Here is an 18650-nt window from a genome sequence, read left to right as displayed (position 1 = left end):
CTTTTGTGGGGAAAAACCTTGTGGCGAACAGCGACATCATGTGGCTAAATGTGTAAGTGGTTAATGTATTTATCTTTCCTCAGTACTTTTTACCAAAATTTTTATTTTTTTAAATTTCTGTCGAGCACTGATCAGACTGTTGCCTCAAACTATATCTTTAGAACTTTTAAACTAAGTTATAACTTTTAATCATTCCAATTTGGAACGAATACTAAAGTATTTCAGTTACTGTTTTAACAATGGACACAAATTCCAAGTATTTCCTATATGACAGGCACTGCTCTATTTGACTTAAGTTTTCACAGTTATGTTACATGGATGTTAATATAATTCATTTTTAAAAGGACATAGAAGGTAATAACTTTAAAAGGACATTAACTGGAAGTGTCCTCATGGGGTATCAACTTGATTAAGAGGTCAAACTTTTAATTGTGTGGCCTCCCAGGGCACATTATAGAAAAATCAGTCTTTGAAATTGTGACCATCAAAAGCTTGAGGAAGTGAAGTATCTGTAAAGTATGTACACACGCATACAAATATATATGTTTATAGTATGGCAATTGCCAACTTAAAAACAGGTTGACTTACATTTAACGTGTGAAACATCTACAAGTCTCTTTTGTGTCCTTTGCTTACATCTTCGTTACTTGTCTTTTGCTTGTATGTCAGAAATCAGTCTTATCCTGTGAATTTCTTTTGTCAATTTGTTTTCAAATTGCCAAAATGGATATTTTGCAATTTGGATGTTTGTTGTATTCACATTGCTCCAAATAAGAATATTTTACTACCTAAATTTTCCACACCATGGATACATTTCATCTTACTCATATATACTAAAATGTTTCCAAAAGTTGAAACAATGAGTGTTTAATGATCTCCACTCTGGATTAATTTCTGGATTTCAGTTGCCTTAAAAGTTACTTTTTCAAAGAATTGGTGTTTAAACCAAGGAAAGAGAAAAAAGTGACCTTGCAACATGAGTTGTTAGGCCACATATGCAAAACTAGGTAATAAAATATTCTAATAATCTCTGTGAATTCTATCAGAAGCATGAATTCTTTGATGATTTAGAAGCTGAGCAAGACAATTCATGGGGAGAGGTCAAACTTAGAGAATTAAGAAGAATAAGAGATTGTCAAAATTGTTACCTTATAACCATATATTTTAGCAGTGCTGGGAATCAAACCTAAAATCTCATGCATGTTAGATGAATGTTCTTCCACATTCCAAATCCATATCATTTTGAATGAAATTCAACATGTAAGTAGTAGGAGAAAAGGTTTTATACAAGTTTTTGTTTCCTGTGTTTCATTGAATGGAAGCCAGAATCACAATTTACTGATACTTTATCAACTATGTTTACAACAGATTATTAATTAATGTTTTCATGAATAAGTATTTCAAATTATCTTTTTCAAGCAAGTTATATTAATATCAAACTTACATGACTTCTGATCCAATTGTGCTACCTCATGAAAAAAGATTTAAGAATTCTATGAAATAGCTATAGATATCAATAGGTAAATTAGTACTTTAATGACCCTTGAAAAATAGTAGCTAGTTTCTAAATGATAGAAAAAATTATACTTTCAAAGTATCACAGATTTCATATAAGATGTCATTTAAAACTAATTGTAATATTACACACTTACTTACATTTGAACATTTTACCAATTACAAAATGGTATATCACATAGGAATTTATAACAGAATAGATTCCAGGTAGGACTAGTACACCCTAAAAATAATAGTAAAGAAACAATGAATTTAAAAGACTGGGCCAATATATGGATAAGGTATGTGACTAACTTTTCCTATCACCTAAATATCTCCTTAGGCATCTTAAGAAATACTATAAATAAGAATGGCAAACCAACAAAGATTTATTTGGCAATAGGTTGTAACTCTTGGAGATATGGGCCCATCTAAATATAATTTTTAAAATTTATCATTTACCTATAATGCAAACATAGTGGCGAGACTTCCAATAGGTCAGATTCACACAATGTCAAGGAGGTAATGTACAGCTGTGACATTCTAGATAGGATGACACTGCCCAGGATGCCTTCTTCCTCATCGGAGTAAAGCTCTTTATTTTCTCTGTAAAGCCTCAGATGAACTTTTCTTATCCTTATGACAAAATCCTGAGAAAATAAGGATATATTTCCTCAATCCTGAGGAAATAAGTTTTATGTAGGGAAGTTCAAGACCTACCACTAAACTCCCTACCTCCTTTAAAAGCAGATCTTTAAAAGCAGATTCCAGATAGAAATGGATGTTCTGGCCTAACTGAAATGGCTAAAGAACTGAGTAGTAAAAGATAGCTTTAGACAGTTATTTTCCCCAACACATCTTCCTTTGGTGGAAAAAATTTTTAACCCCCACCCTTTTTTTGAGATAGGGTCTTAGCATGTAGCTTAGACTGGCCTTGAAATCATTATGTATCCCAGGTTAGCCTCCGACTCACAGTGATCCTCCTGCCTTAGCCTCCTGCTAGGATTACAGGTATGTACCACGTAAACCCTTTCAAGTGTAACATTTACTTGTGAAATTCAGTGTCTGATGAAAATATATTCATTAAACACCAAGCCTTACCTTTTGGAAAATCTCCAGTTTCATTTAGAATATGAATGCTTCCAGAATAAACTGTGTAAGCTCACAGTGATGAGAAACAGAATGGCAGGCCCAGGGTAAAATGCAAGGGAAGGTAGTCTGTCTAATGCATTAGCTTAACCACACTGACACTGGAGGGATGACTGATGAACTACCAATATGAAGTCCTGGTTAGAATATTCTCCATTTGTAGAAACCAAATTTCTCACCACCTGGCCAAGAACAATGTGATTTTAAAATGTTCAGAACTAGAAGAGGTTATTTTCTCTATGAGCTCTCCATTTTGCCTGAAAATTCAAGTTTATTCTGGTATGACATTTGTATCTCAAATAACAATTTATTTTGCTTATGCAATACAAACTTAAAATAAGCAAGTGTTCCTAATAGCTGGCATATGTTGTGATGGCCCATAGATACCTACAAAATCCTAAATGCTGCTTTCAAATACAAGAGAGAAAAATGCAACTTAATAATTGATGCATGAACAGATGATAAATAACTTCTTGATCTAAAGAACAATCTAAGAAATTTCTAGAATAAATAATATATTCTTATTTCAAACATATTCTGAAAGAACAGATTCTATAAACTGGAAATACCTATCTCTAAATCTTTAAAATTTTTCTGTGATTTTTTTAAATACTGAGAGAAAAAATATTTGCAAGTACTATTAAATTCCCAAATTTTTCTAAAGGATTTTGTTTCTGTAGTACAGGGGATTGAATACAGGGCCACACCAAGCACTCTACCACTGACATATATGACTAGCCCCTTTTATTTTATTATAAGATAGTCTCACAAAATTGCCACAAGCTGTCCTTGAACTTGGGATGCTCCTGCCTCAGTCTAATAACTAGCTGAGATTACAGACATGTGATACTGAGACTGGCTGCTTAAATGTTTTCAACACTTCAAGTTCCTATCACTCATGGAGTACTTTAATTATGAAAATGCCAAGAGGTAAGAATAAGAAAAAACATTTAAGAAAAAATGCTAAACTCAAGATCTTTATCTCTAATTTATCCCCAGTATCGCATGGTAGAAAATGATATAAAGTAAAGGCAGAATTACGAATCTAATGATCAACAAATATCAAGAAAGAATAAATTAAAATTTCTAGAATTGAAAATAAAAATTAAAAGACCTACCTACCTTTCCGAAGCATTCTGAATCTGAGGACTGTTGTCTTTCTGCTGTGGAGTCTGGACCTTGAGGTAGGCTGGGGCTGAAGGCCATGAGGTCCGTCTTGGGCGGGCCCTCCCCAGAGCACACCCTCTGCCCTCTCTGCTGTGAGTACGACCAGCTCCCCACCGCGCTGGAGCACACCAGCGTGGGCTTCCCAGGTCTGCCTGCGCCCTCACTGGTCACTGCCGAGCAGCGCAGCGCCGTGTACAATAGCAGCGTGAGCACCAACAGGCTGGACACCGCGCAGATGGCGATGATCAAGTATACGTTCACATCCACCAGAGCCTCCTGTAGGTCATCAGAGCCCACAGAGGCCCGCAATGGGACCTTTGGTGCCTGACCGCTCTCCATCAGAGAAACCAGCACGGTGGCAGTGGCCTTCAGCGGAGGCTCCCCATGATCCTTCACTAGCACTAGCAGGTGCTGGCGCGGTGCATCTTCTTCATCCAGGGGACGCGTTGTGCTGATCTCTCCAGTGTACAGCCCCACGCGGAATGGGTTGCGTGCACCGCCCTGAGTCGGCTGTAGCTCATAAGACAGCCACGCGTTGTAGCCAGAGTCAGCGTCCACTGCTCGAACCTTTGTCACCACGTGGCCGGCGCCCACTGACCGTGACACCAGCTCGCTCATCATGTTGCTTGCACCACCTGACCCAAGTCCGAGCAGGGCGGGCGCATTGTCATTCTCATCCAGCACAAACACCTGCAGAGTCACGTTGCTGCCCAGGGCAGGCACCCCAGAGTCTCGCGCGCTCACCTGGAACTGCAGCAGCTCCAGCTCCTCGTGGTCCAGCGGCTGCAGCGCGAACACCTTGCCGCTCTCCGCGTGCACAGACACGTAGCTCGACAGCGCGCGCTCGCCCACCCGCCGCTCCACCAGCGAGTAGGACACCAGCGCGTTCTCCTGCGCGTCCGCGTCGCGCGCGCACACCGTGAAGATGTGGGCGCCCGGCGGGTTGTTCTCCTTCACGAACACCGTGTACTCGGGCTGCGCGAACAGGGGCGCGTTGTCATTCACGTCGGCCACCTCCACGGTCACGGTGGCCGAGGCCCACAGCGGTGGCGAACCCCCATCCCGAGCAGTCACCACCACCTCATAATCTGATAATGTTTCGCGGTCTAGGGCGCTGTCCAGCACCACTGAATAATAATTCCTGAAGGTGGACACCAGCTTGAAGGGGATGTGAGGTGTCAGGGAACAAGTTACCTGTCCATTGATACCTGAGTCACGGTCAGACACTGTGATGAGGGCAATGACGGTGCCCAGTGGTGCATTTTCTTGGATAGGAAGTGCGAGAGACGTTATTGAAATTTCCGGTGTGTTATCATTTATATCCACGAGTTTTACTGAAATTTTACAGTGTCCTGACATTGATGGAGTTCCTCTGTCAGATGCAATGACCTGAATATCATAGGATTTCGTTTCTTCATAATCTAATTTTTCCCTAGTTCTGACTTCTCCTGAGCTGGGATTTATTTTGAATTTCATCTGTATTTTAGAGCTCACATCGCTACTGATTGAATATACAACCTCACTGTTTGATCCTTCATCAGCATCAGAAGCATTTACTTTAATCACCAAGGTTCCATTTGCAGCGTTCTCATACAATTTTACCTTGTAAACTGACTGGTCAAAAGTAGGTTCATTGTCATTAACATCTAATACCTTAATAAGTATGTGAACAGTGCCTGTGAGCTCAGGTTTGCCTCCATCCGTAGCTACCAGTAACAAATTAATTTCAGCAGTTTCCTCCCTATCCAGAGATTTCCCTTGCACAATAAACAAAGACTGGCTTTGCTCGTCATTTGTCTGTACGTCTAGAAAGAAAAACTCATTGGAGCTAAGCTTGTAAGAGAGAAAAGCATTTACTCCGGTATCTGCGTCGGATGCTCCCTCTAAAGGAAATCTTGAGTCAAGCAGCCTCGTTTCCGGAAACCGAATGATCTTTACTGCCATTGGAAACACAGGCGGATTGTCGTTAATGTCCTTCACCTCCACTTCCACGTGGAAAACCTGCAACGGTCTGTCCACGATCACCTCCAGGTGGATGCTGCACTCCGCGCTCCGCCCGCACAGCTCCTCCCTGTCGATCCGAGAATTCACAAACAAAATGCCATTCTGCAGATTTACCTCCAGAAGCTCCCCGCGCTCCTTGGACGCCACCCGGAACAGGCGCGGCACCAGCTCCGTCAGCTCCAGCCCCAGGTCCTGCGCGATGCGGCCCACGAAGGTGCCGTGTTTGGCCTCCTCGGGGACCGAGTAGTGCAGCTGGCCGCTGCCCGCCTGCCAGGCTGCGAGGAGCAGCAGCGAGAGCAGCAGACACTCCTTGACCCCTCGAGCTCTTCTCAGAGAAGACACCATTACTAGTCCAGAGTGAGTTGATCAAATTAAAAGATCACGTTTTGTAAAAATATAAATAGTCTAGTCCCTGGCCCACCCCTGCTGCTTTTCTTACTGCCCGGTTTACCTGGAGGAACAAAGGAGCTCTGGGTATTTTTCCTCCTAGAGAACACTCTTTGGTAGACAGCGACATCATGTGGCTAAAACATAGTTTGTGCTTTGCCATTTTAATCATTTTAAAGAGCATAGTTTATTGTACTAAGTTTATGTTGTTGTGAAGTTCATCTTGTCCAACTGAAACTCTTTCCCATTACACAGAATTTGCCTTTCCTGCGATCTCTTCAAGATGACCACTGTTCTACTTGTTTCTATAAATTTGACATTAGATATGTCATATAAGTGAAATCATGTATATGTGATTTTTGTTACTAGCTTACTTGTTCTAACATACTTTCCCGAAGTTTAATCCTTATTGTAGCATAAGACAAAACACTTTTCACTTTTAAGTTTAAGTAACCTATTGTGCTACATTTTGTGCATTAATTCAGGTGTCGACAAACATTTTAGTAGTTTCTACCTCTAGGCTATTATAAATAATGTTGCTAGAAACATGAATGTCCAAATATCTCTTGGACATCCTGCTTTCAATTCTTTTGGATATAGTGCCATGGTTTTTTATCACTTCTTCCAAAGGAGCACATAGGAATCAAGAAATATTTTAGCTCCTTAAAAATCTAAATAATATTGCTATATACTATTGTTATTTGAAATTTAATTTTTGTTTTTGAATTGTTTGTAGATGCTTTCAAATTAGTAATTTATTTTTCACTTGAATGACATTAATCTAGGAATTTTTTCTATATTTTTATGCAATAACAATAAAAGTGGTCTTGTTAGTGATAATTGGTATTTTTAAATTAATTCTTCATGGGTCTCTTCACATGCAAAATATGAAAACAGCATAAAGATAATATAGAAGTGAAATAAAATGAATCAAGAAGGTCAGCCTATAAAAAAGCATAACAGGTCATTTTCAGTTATCCTAAGAGTATCTCAAATTTTGTTTTTCATCATCTTACAGCATAGAGTAAAATAAAATTAATTATAAAATTTACACTGTCCATAAAAAAGGAAAAACACTTACAAAATAAAAGATAACTTCTCCTGGAAATGGAACTCAGTCCAATATCTTCAGGTGCTTTTCACACCGTCTATGGATGTGTACATATTAATAATAGCTTAATAATGAATCCCATGCAAACTAACTTAAAAAAAAGCAGAGCATCATTTATTGGCTTATACTTGGAAACATAATTGTTTACTGGTTTTAGGCAGAGATTGGGCTCAATAATATAGCAAAGGAAACTCAATAATATAACAAAGGAAATACCTGCACATTTCAATTTATTTTCCTTTGTGGACCTTCTCAGGTACTCTTCCCACTTGTGGGGAAATAGCCAAAGTAGTGTTTAGTCTTCATACTGATAGTTTTATGACTCTTAGCATAAAGTGACCTTTTTTCATAGTTGCACAAAAATCCTACACATCATTTCCTATGAATCAGTTTAAATGATATTACGTTTCCTTTAGTGAGTAATTCTGACAGATGCCTGTCTCAGTTACTTTTCTCTCATTGCTGAGACAAAATACTGGATACAAAAAGGAAGGAAGGAAAGATTTGTTTAGCTCACTGTTTGTGGAGGTTTCATGCCATAATCACCTGGCTCCAAGGCAAGGTGCCAAGGCACTGGGGCAACACTTCAAGGCAGCATCTTGAGCAAAAGGAAGAAAACAAGCCTCTCCTCTTCCCATATATTGTACACAGGCTACACACACACACACACACGCACACACACACACACACACACACACACACACACACACCCCTCCTTCAGGGAGAGTGCAGCACACAAAATCTCCTTGCCTTCTTTTGCACAGGATGAGGATATTTGAGGATATTTACAAAGAACCAGCCCTGGCTCCCTTCTCAGTTAAACTTATAAACTTCGCAAACTGACATAATGTATCAACCATAACATCTCCCATTGGTCAAATACAAAACATTTGTTCATTCCTGAATCCAGGAGATGAAATTAGTCCCACCTAAATTATGTAAACTAAAATTGGGGATTGGTTCTTCTGAAGGCCATGGAATGTATTCAAATTCTTCTGGAGCTTGAAATGATTGAATATAATTTCAGACTGGCCATCAGAGAATTACATGGTTGCAATGCAAATCCATGTGTGTAATTCGTAACAATTTATGTAACCAATGGCCAACTTATTGACCATTATTGGCATATTAGGGAATTATACCTAAGATACAGATGTTAGACCCAAAACCCATTCCTTGCCTTGAGGCAATTTTTATAATTATATAAAGTAATTATGATGTAATTGTAGAGTGACACTTTTAGGGATATATTAGGCATTTTGAATGATTATTTGGTGTTTCTGAGGACCTAGAATAGCTCTTTCCCTCCCCTATAAAGCTAAAGTACCACTGCCAAACACGCAAGCACATTTTCTCCGATGGGAAAAGTAGAGTGAAAATCCATACTTAGCAAATAACACATCTCCTGACCCTCAGCCTCACCCTCATTTCACATCTCTTGGTATCTATAATGGTTCAAATAGTATCCCCAAAAAGATATCTATACCATGAAACTCAGGATGTAACCTTGTTTGTAATAAAGGCCTTTACTGGTATAACTAAGGCAAAGATATTAATATGAAATCATCCTAGATTAGGAATGGCCATAAATCCAATGATAATTGTTCTCTTGAAAGAGACAGAAAAAAGACACAGTTACATCAAAAGAAGATGTGATAAAGAAACAGATTTTGGTTATGCTGCCAAAAGTCATAAAAAATGCCAAGAACTAGCAGAAGCTGGAAGAAAGAAAGAAAGAAGAATCAGCCCCTTGGGTCTTTAGAGGGAATATGGTCAAGGTGATATCTTGATTTTTGCACTGCTGGCCTCTAAAACTGTGAAACAATAAATTTCTGTTGTTTCTAGACACCACATTTGTAACAAATCATGGTCATAAAACCAAACTCAATTACTGAAATTTAAACAACTCAAGTTAATAATTGACTAAATTCAGTTATAGTCTTTGCATTCACTGGGGCATTTGAAAGCTAGAAGATAAAAATATGAACATAACCCTGCTATTTTCAATATATACTCGACAGTCTTCTTTGCCTACTTTTCAGATGTGCAGTAATCTGGTAACATAAGTAGAAATTTAAGATGAACCCAAATTAACCTGATTGTGCAATAATGCTGATAATCTCATAGTAAGCTCTCATACTTTATAATATTAAATTTTAAATGATGTTGCTTTCAAATCAGTACATTTCCTAAGTGAATATATCTAATTTAAAGTGTAAACATATGATGGAATGGGCACTAAACTGATTTTTCTATTAGTCTGTATCATTCTATGCTTCTACAAATACTAAAATAGCAATGAATAACACATGTATCATAGTAAATAACAGGTGGTAAAGTAGAAAAATAAAGTACCTGGCAAATCATACAAAGAATAAGAGATGAAGTAATGTATTTCATGAAAGGAATCTTGAAAAAAAGACAAAACCACTGAAAATTGTATTAAATAGAGCATATGAAGATTCTGAATGAAAGAGAAATATTAGCTACCAATTGAAAATTCACTTATATTTATGTTAAATAAATACTAAGTAACAATACTACTCTGCATTTGTCTTTCCTTTCATTCAAGAATATCACTTTCTAAGCTTTGTAATTCTAAATATATTTCTGGTTTAACAATATTTAATATGAGATTTACCTCCAAGTCAATGCCTTTAGTAAACCCAGAAAACTCTCAGCCTTTACAATAATCATTATAATATATAAAGAATTGCTTGCTTGTTCTTAAACCCAGGATGTATTAAATCTAAAACTCTGTGTCTTTCACTGTGTTTTTTTGTTTTTGTTTTTAGGTACAGGGGACTGAGCCGAAGGCATTTACATTGAACCATATCCCAAGTCCTTTTGTAGCCCTTATTTTGAGACAGGATTTCACTCTGTTGCTGAGTTGTTTAGGCTAGAATCAAACTGGAATTACAGGCATGCACCACCACATCTGGATTAAAATTTTATTTTTGACAGTGACCCCAGTGTGAAGGCCTATCTAAATACCTTCAGGACATTTTGAAGGCTATTGATATTATCAAGAGATGCTCAAGTCCATTCTCATTAGTCTCCCACTCAGGTACTGTCAGATAATTGCCTTTTTAACCTATATAAATTCTTCGATAAAATGATTTATGTCACTGTAGCTTTATTTTTTTAGAATGTACTACTTCTTTGGGGTTTTTTTGTACCAGGGATTGAACTCATGACCTCACACTTGCCAGGCAAGCACTTGTGCCACTGAGCTATATCCCCAGCCTAAGTACCTTCAGGACATTTTGAAGGTTATTGATATTATCAAGAGATGCTCAAGTCCATTCTCATTAGTCTCCCACTCAGGTACTGTCAGATAATTGCCTTTTTAACCTATATAAATTCTTCGATAAAATGATTTGTGTCACTATAGCTTTATTTTTTTTAGAATGTACTACTTCTTTGGGGTTTTTTTTGTACCAGGGATTGAACTCATGACCTCACACTTGCCAGGCAAGCACATGTGCCACTGAGCTATATCCCCAGCACGTCACTGTAGCTTTAAACATGAAGCTCTAAGTCAAGTTTTTGGCTTGATAAAAGAAAAAGTGTTTCTCCTTTATATACTACTTATGTAAATAAGTGTGATAATAGTAATAGTTTCAGAACAGCAGTGAATAAATGGGAGGTGAACAATAAATGTTTCATAACTGGGTTTTCAAAGTGACAACTTCATACAATATTAAGTCTTCTTGACCCCAGGGGGAATTCAAGATCAATGATGTGAAGAACTTATCCATAATGACAATGAAGCATTTGCATATTTTAACATAGAAATTAAAAGTATAACTCAACAAATACATTTTAAATTAAATGTGCTTAAAAGTATTCCCTTTATTGCTGACTTGGACAGTTAGCAAAATAAATGGAAAGCAGATGATGTCTGTAAGTTTGCCTATAGCTATTTGAGAAGGGCTTGACATTTCACCACAGCATTTAAGGTAGTAAGTAAACCTAAAAATGTCAGTGTGTTTGACCTCTGCGTTAAATATGACAAACGCTGCAGTTTGCCTAGCATATGCAAAGCCCTGGGTTGATCCTCAGCATTGCAAAACAAAACTCCACCTAATAATGAAGTATTTCCAAATATTTGGCTATAAAAGTCAAAAAATATAATTCTTTACCCTGTATTTTTGTTTCCTAGGTCAAAATATAACTGCAATTAATCGACTATCTACATTTACCCTGAATGTGGTTTAGTGTAGATATTCTATTAATTCTGGCACATTAAGGCAAGAAAATCAAAAGTTCTAGCATAATCTGGCCAACTTATCAACTTAGCAAGACCTTGCCTGAGGATGAAGGTCCTGGACCCAATCAAGAAGAGAGAGACACAGAGACAAAGAGACAGAGAAAAGGAGGAGCAAAGGGAGAGAGGAAGGAAGGGAAGGAAGAAAGGAAAAAGAGGGAGAAGGAAGGATACAGAATATCTATACTAAATTCTAAGATTTGTTTCCATGTTAGTGAATATCTTAAATTTATTAAGTATCATTTGAAAAGATGGTTAGATAAATTAAATCTAATAAACAAATTTAAACCCAAAGCTCAAATTTGTACTTACATTACAAGAAAGATCCGAATTTGCTTCAGTGTGTTCATTTCTTTCTGATGTGTCCAAACCTGGAGACAGGCCTGGGCTGAAGGCTATAAGGTCTGTCTTGGGCGGGCCCTCACCAGAGCACACCCTTTGTCCTCTCTGGCACGAGTAAGACCAGCTCCCCTCCGCACTGGAACACACCAGCCTGGGCTTCCCAGGCCCGAATGAGCCCTCGGTGGGCACCGCCGAGCAGCGCAGCGCAGTGTACAGCAGCAGCGTGAGCACCAACAGGCTGGACACCGCGCAGATGGCGATGATCAGGTACACGTTCACATCCACTAGCGTCACTTCCAAGCCTGAGTCCCCGGCCAACGCCCTCGAGGAAGCCTTTGGTGCCTGGCCGCTCTCCACCAGAGATAGCAGTATTGTGGCGGTGGCTGTCAGCGCAGGCTCTCCGTGGTCCTTCACCAGCACCAACAGGCGCTGGCGCGATGCATCGGATTCGTCGAAGGTGCGTGTCGTGCTGATCTCGCCCGTGTACAGACTCACGCGGAATGGGGTGCGCGTACCGCCCACAGAAGCCTGCAGCTCATAAGACAGCCACGCGTTGTAGCCAGAGTCAGCGTCCACTGCTCGCACCTTTGTCACCACATGGCTGGCGCCCACAGATCGAGACACCAATTCGCTTACAGTGCCACCTGCACTAAGCCCTAGTAAGGCAGGCGCATTGTCGTTCTCATCCAGCACAAACACCTGCAGAGTCATGTTGCTGCCCAGGGCAGGCACCCCAGAGTCGCGCGCGCTCACCTGGAACTGCAGCAGCTCCAGCTCCTCGTGGTCCAGCGGCTGTAGCGCGAACACCTTGCCGCTCTCCGCGTGCACAGAAACGTAGCTCGACAGCGCGCGCTCGCCCACCCGCCGCTCCACCAGCGAGTAGGACACCAGCGCGTTCTCCTGCGCGTCCGCATCGCGCGCGCACACCGTGAAGATGTGGGCGCCCGGCGGGTTGTTCTCCTTCACGAACACCGTGTACTCGGGCTGCGCGAACAGGGGCGCGTTGTCGTTCACGTCGGCCACCTCCACGGACACGGTGGCCGAGGCCCACAGCGGAGGTGAACCCCCATCTCGAGCAGTCACCACCACCTCATAATCTGAGAAAGTTTCGCGGTCTAGGGCGCTGTCCAGCACCAGCGAATAGTAATTCTTAAAGGAAGACACCAGCTTGAAGGGGATGTGGGAAGACAGGGAGCAGGTCACCTCCCCATTAACACCTGAGTCGAGGTCAGACACTGAAATCAGAGCCACGACGGTACTCAAGGGAGCATCCTCTCTGACGGGCAATGACAGAGAAGTGATCACTACTTGCGGGGCATTGTCATTTACATCCAGCACTTTCACCAAAACTTTGCAGTGATTTGACATTGGAGGACTTCCTTTATCAACTGCCTTGATTTGAATTTCATAGGATTTTGTGTCTTCGTAATCCAAATTGTCAATTAGTCTAATTTCTCCTGAGCTGGGTTCAATTTTGAATTTTTCTTGAATGTTGGGAGAAATATCACTGCCAAAGGAAAAGACAACTTCACCATTTACACCTTCATCTGCGTCCGATGCATTTAAAGTGATCACTAATGTTCCATTTGCCGTAGTCTCTAATAAGTGTACCTTGTACAGTGCCTGATCAAACACTGGGGCATTATCATTAACATCAAGCACTGAGATCAGCAGATGAACTGTATCTTCAAGCTCTGGTTTGCCCCCATCGGTGGCTCTCAATAACAAACGAAATTCTGGCGTTGCTTCTCTATCCAAAGCTTTCCTCAATTTGAGTGAAAGAGATTTACTCAGTTCATCACTTGCTTGTACGTCCAAAGAAAAGTAATCATTGGAACTTAGGGTGTAAGTTAAAAGAGCATTGGAACCAATGTCTGCGTCTGCAGCCCCCTCTATCGGAAAACGTGAAGACAGCTGCCTATTTTCAGAAATAAATACTCTTTGCTGTCTACCTCTGAAGACCGGTGGATTATCATTAATATCTCTCACCTCCACCTCCACGTGGAAAACCTGCAGCGGTCTGTCCATGATCACCTCCAGGTGGATGCTGCACTCCGCGCTCCGCCCGCACAGCTCCTCCCGGTCGATCCGAGAATTCACAAACAAAATGCCATTCTGCAGATTTACCTCCAGAAGCTCCCCGCGCTCCTTGGACGCCACCCGGAACAGGCGCGGCACCAGCTCCGTCAGCTCCAGCCCCAGGTCCTGCGCGATGCGGCCCACGAAGGTGCCGTGTTTGGCCTCCTCGGGGACCGAGTAGTGCAGCTGGCCGCTCCCAGCCTCCAAGGCTGCGAGGAGCAGAAGCGAAGGCAGCAGTCGCCAGGCTGTCAGGCCTCCTTTCCTGGCAAACAGCATCGCAAAGACACCACACCTTTCTCCCGCTCTCGCTTCACTTCAAAATCATACTTATTTACTTCCTATTTTCAAACATTTATCTCCCTACCATTTTTGTCCTCCCTTGGGTTGTGACAAAATGGAGATCCTTTAGTTTTTGGTGATCAGAACCTCGTTTCCTTAAGATTATGTGGTGTATAGCGACATCATGTGGCTAATGTGAATTTTAGATCCTTTCATTAAACTTTCACAGCTGCAGTTTCTACATCATTTGCAATTTATTCGATGCAGATATTTTACATCTATGTCTTTTAAAAACCCAGGACATTTCAAACCTCATTTGAGACTGTGTCGTTCAGTATTTTCCTTTAGCTATTATCACAAACCTACTACAATTGAATTTGAGAAAATTTAGAATGTACTTAAATAGCTTTTCATTATACCTTTGTCTTTAAAATGACTTACGTTTACATATTTTTGTAACTTCTTGCAACTACATACTAAAATTTTAAGATAATGCACTTTGAACATTAAAATTTACATTATTTTAGGTTAGTTTGTGTATTTTAAATGTAAGTATATATACACTTTTAAATAGTTACTAGGCACTTATATATAACATTTAAAGAAATTTTTGTGAAATACACTTAAAGATTCTTCAGAGTTGGGAGAATTACATCAATTTTGGTACTTTAAATGTTTGACTAAAAAAAGTAATAACAACTATGGGAGTAATAAAACCCAAAAAGTGTAATTGTTATTGTAAAAAAGAGAGGAAAAGAAAGTGGCCTAAAGGATCTAACTGCATGTATATTTAAGTGTGTAGGATAGAAAACCATATTACTGAGTTTTTTTTTGGATCATTGAACAAAACTGTCTGCAATCTCACTGTATGAATGTCCACTTTATATGCTTTAATTTTTTAATTTGGACAACTGTTTCTAAGATGACAATATGTAATCTATTAACTTGTGATTTCTTACTGTATATTTTTTTTCTTGAAATTCTGTACTACTTGTACCCTTTCCTGCTTTGTTTTTTCTCTCTTTTCTCTCTTTAAATAAAAAATAAATGTTTGACTAAAGATACTGAGAATTTCTTTTATTGTTTATTTCATAATAACCTAAATTTTAACCTTATAAGTTTGATTTCCAAAAGTCATTTTTCCAAACTGAATTCATGTCCCTAGGGTCTTTATTTCTACATCAAATTTTCAGCACACACTTTTTTCTTTTAAAGTCAACATTATAATCATTCAACAAAGAAAAGAATGATATGAAATCACTATCAAGTACATACACTACAAATATCATAATAGTCTAAAATCAAAAAGTGCTAAGGGCGGCTGGGGATTTAGTTCAATGATTCAAGTGCTTACCTGTAAAATGAAAGGTCATGAGTTTGATCCCGGGTACCTAAAAAAAGAGTGCTAACATTGTTTTTAAAAGAACTTTAAAATAATCTATTAATAAACTTCTTCAGTTTCAGTAAATTTATAATGCAAGTCCCATATATAACTCAAATCTTATCTAAAAATATGTGATAGTGGCAAACTAGTACTCGTATTTTAAAATAATGAGCTTAATGTTTCTACATTAAGTACTAAGAATAAAGATGTTAATACAAATAAAGATTATTTAATCTGCATATTTCATAACTTGAAAATCCAAATCCTGTTCTTGATAATTAAAATGTGAATGAAATATGGGCCCACTTTGTTTTTAAATGTCAGTATATACATTTAAATAATAATTTGATAAAATTATTTTATTATAGAAAGTTCAGTGACATAAGATATTATTTCAAAAATGAAGCAAAGTCAGAATTGAATGTTTTCTAAATATCAGTAGATTTATACCACAAAGTTAACATCTGAATATTCAAAGTACTTTGATTTTTTAATAAATTATAAAGACTAAAAGTGAATGATTGGGGCTGGTGATTTAGCTTAGTGGTGTAAGTGCCTGCCTCACAAGCACAAGGTCGTGAGTTTGATCCCTGGCACAAAAAAAAAAAAAAAAAAAAAAAAAAAAAAAAGGTGAGTGATACATTGGTCAGTTCCAGAGAGGGGTGCTTATCTATTCCAGGGTTTGAATGGCAGAAGCTCAGTAACCCCAAAACATCAAATACAGATGAGTATATACTAAAAGGATTTTGCATATCAAAAAATCCAATCAAGTGAACAGCAACCCATAGAAAGTGAAAAAGTTTTGGCCATCTGTTCCAGAAGCAAAAGGCTGACATCTACATTATAGAAAAAACTAAAAAAAAAAAAACAATCAAAACCCCAAGTTAAAGACCCAATCAAAATGCATCCAAAATGAGTAGATACTTGTCAAGTGAAGAAATAGAAAGAGCAAATAAATATATGAAAATTATAACAATACTGAGGAGGAAAGGAGAAAAAAGAAAATAATAGAAGTAAGAAAGTTAAAACAGAGCTTTTGTAAATAAGAAGGGAAGAGGAGTTGAAAGTAGGGGAGAAGGTTGGAGGTAAAAAAAATCAAGAAATAGGCCAGGCATGGTAGTTCACACCTTTAATCCCAGGACTTGGGAGGCTGAGGCATGAGGACTGCTATAAGTTAAAGGATTGCTTGGGCTACATAGTGAGTTAAAAGCTAAATGATCCATACATTGAGTTTCATCTCAAAATAAAAGATTTATATAAAAATATATTATGTACATATACAAATTCCCTAAAATGATTGTGATCATTATGTATATCTAAAGTGTATCAATAAAATTAATTTTAAAAGAAAACTAAAAGAAACCCACAGATAAGTAAAGCTCAAAAACAGCATGCTTTCCCTAGAAATAGGAAAAGGAAAAGGGCAGCCTGACCAGACAAAAAGATTTTAGATAATTACTTATTCTAGGTAAACACTACTGGAAAAAATCATGGCATCATACTAGGAAAGCTTTTGTGGGAATTCTATATTTACACTCATGCAAGTTGCTCCCTGCCAAGGAAACTATAGAGAAGGCCAATCATGGAGCTAGATCTTCCAGTCTCATCACTGCTAAAGAGCATGATGTCCATGATGTCCCAGAGACCAGGTGGATAACCTTGACCACCATGTCTACCAAGCAGGAGCACAGAGCCCCCTTTAGCTGAGATGATGTCAGAAGAGATCTAGTAGCAAGCTGAAATCTGTTACCATGTCATTAAATCGTCATCCCCACAGAAGTGTTAGTGAGGAAGGCATGGAGCTGTAACTCCTACTCCATCCAGCAGTACTCAGCGTCTCAATGCAGGCATCACTTGAAGCTTATGGAGAAGCATGAACTTTTAACTAAGACTTTTACCTCTATGAGCCAGTAGGGAGGCAGTGTAGGGTGAAATTTGTGGAAATGTAAGATTTAAGTAAGTTAGCTGGGGATTTAGCTCAGCAGCATGAGTGCCTGTCTGGCAAGCACAAGGCTGGGAGTTCAATCCCTGGTACCACCACCAAAAAAAACCCAGCAGACATACAAGATTTAAGTAAGTTCAGCACTTCAAAACATAATATAAAATTTTCTAAGTTTTAACACACCAAGTGTTCATTATACCAAGAACCAGGATGAATACAAACTGAATATCTTCAAAAGTCCCTAATTATCTGTAGTTTTATTCTCCATGGTTTCTCTTATCCATAGGTAATTGCAACCCAAAAACATTACTGGAAAATTCCATAATTCCACTTGACCCATTCTGTCTCATTTTTCCGAAAATGTGAATCATCCCTCTGTGCAGCATATTCACACCATGTATGGTATCAACTCTTCAGTCACTTAGAAGCCAGTTCAGTTACCAGACTGATGATTTAAGTATTGCAGTTCTTCTGCTCAAGCAACCTTTCTTTTACTTGATAAATCCCCCAAAAAGCAAGAATGTAAGCTCTGTGTAGGACTTGGTAGTAGAACATTTGCCTAGTGTATATAAAGTCCTAGGTGTAATCCCCAGCACAACAAAAACTAAACTTGCAAGAGCAGTATTTCTGGAAAATCAGTTATCCCAAAGGGAAGTAAGTAGTTTCCTTTCAAGGAAAGCCTGGAAGTTCTCAGCTTTATTAAGAAAAAAATTATTTGCTGATGTTATACAGGATAACTTCTTGCAATAAATATAGGAAACATTCACATAATTTTTATGGTAGTATATTGTTATTGCTTTCATTTTGTTATTTGTTATTAACTCCTTAATGTGCATGATTTCTAAATTAAACTTTAGCACAGATAAGTATTATAGGAAACTCATAGCACATAATAGGGTTTAGTACTACCCAGAGTTTCAGGTATTCACTGGGAGTTACAATATAAGCCCAATGGATAAAAGGAGACAACCATATAAATGCTAATACTGAGATAACAGAGATTGTAAAGTTCTCTGATAAAGACTTCTGCAACATTTATTTC

General features: G+C 38.7%; 2 protein-coding genes across 3 annotated transcripts in view; one reads left to right on the top strand and one right to left on the bottom strand.

Annotated features, from left to right (window-relative positions):
* LOC100717129 (protocadherin alpha-C2) overlaps positions 1-14398 on the bottom strand; it is a 239669-nt gene extending 225271 nt beyond the window's left edge. Inside the window, exon 1 of one of the 2 annotated variants that reach the window (XM_063232235.1) lies at positions 11895-14398. In XM_063232235.1, coding sequence (XP_063088305.1) covers positions 11895-14279 — 2385 coding nt within the window. In that variant the 5' untranslated portion in view covers positions 14280-14398. Of the gene's footprint in view, positions 1-3765; positions 6239-11894 lie in introns of those variants that run through there. The other variant, XM_063232232.1, reaches the window with a different exon arrangement.
* The window catches only part of LOC134472019 (uncharacterized), a 153862-nt gene that overhangs the window by 37436 nt on the left and 97776 nt on the right, over positions 1-18650 (top strand). The gene's annotated exons all lie outside the window — the stretch shown is intronic.

This window comes from Cavia porcellus, unplaced genomic scaffold, assembly GCF_034190915.1.
Source record: "Cavia porcellus strain 051 isolate PalLab524CR breed Dunkin Hartley unplaced genomic scaffold, mCavPor4.1 scaffold_21, whole genome shotgun sequence".
Lineage (NCBI taxonomy): Eukaryota > Metazoa > Chordata > Mammalia > Rodentia > Caviidae > Cavia > Cavia porcellus.
The sequence above is the reverse complement of the archived record's forward strand: the minus strand, read 5'-3'. Positions and strand labels throughout refer to the sequence as shown.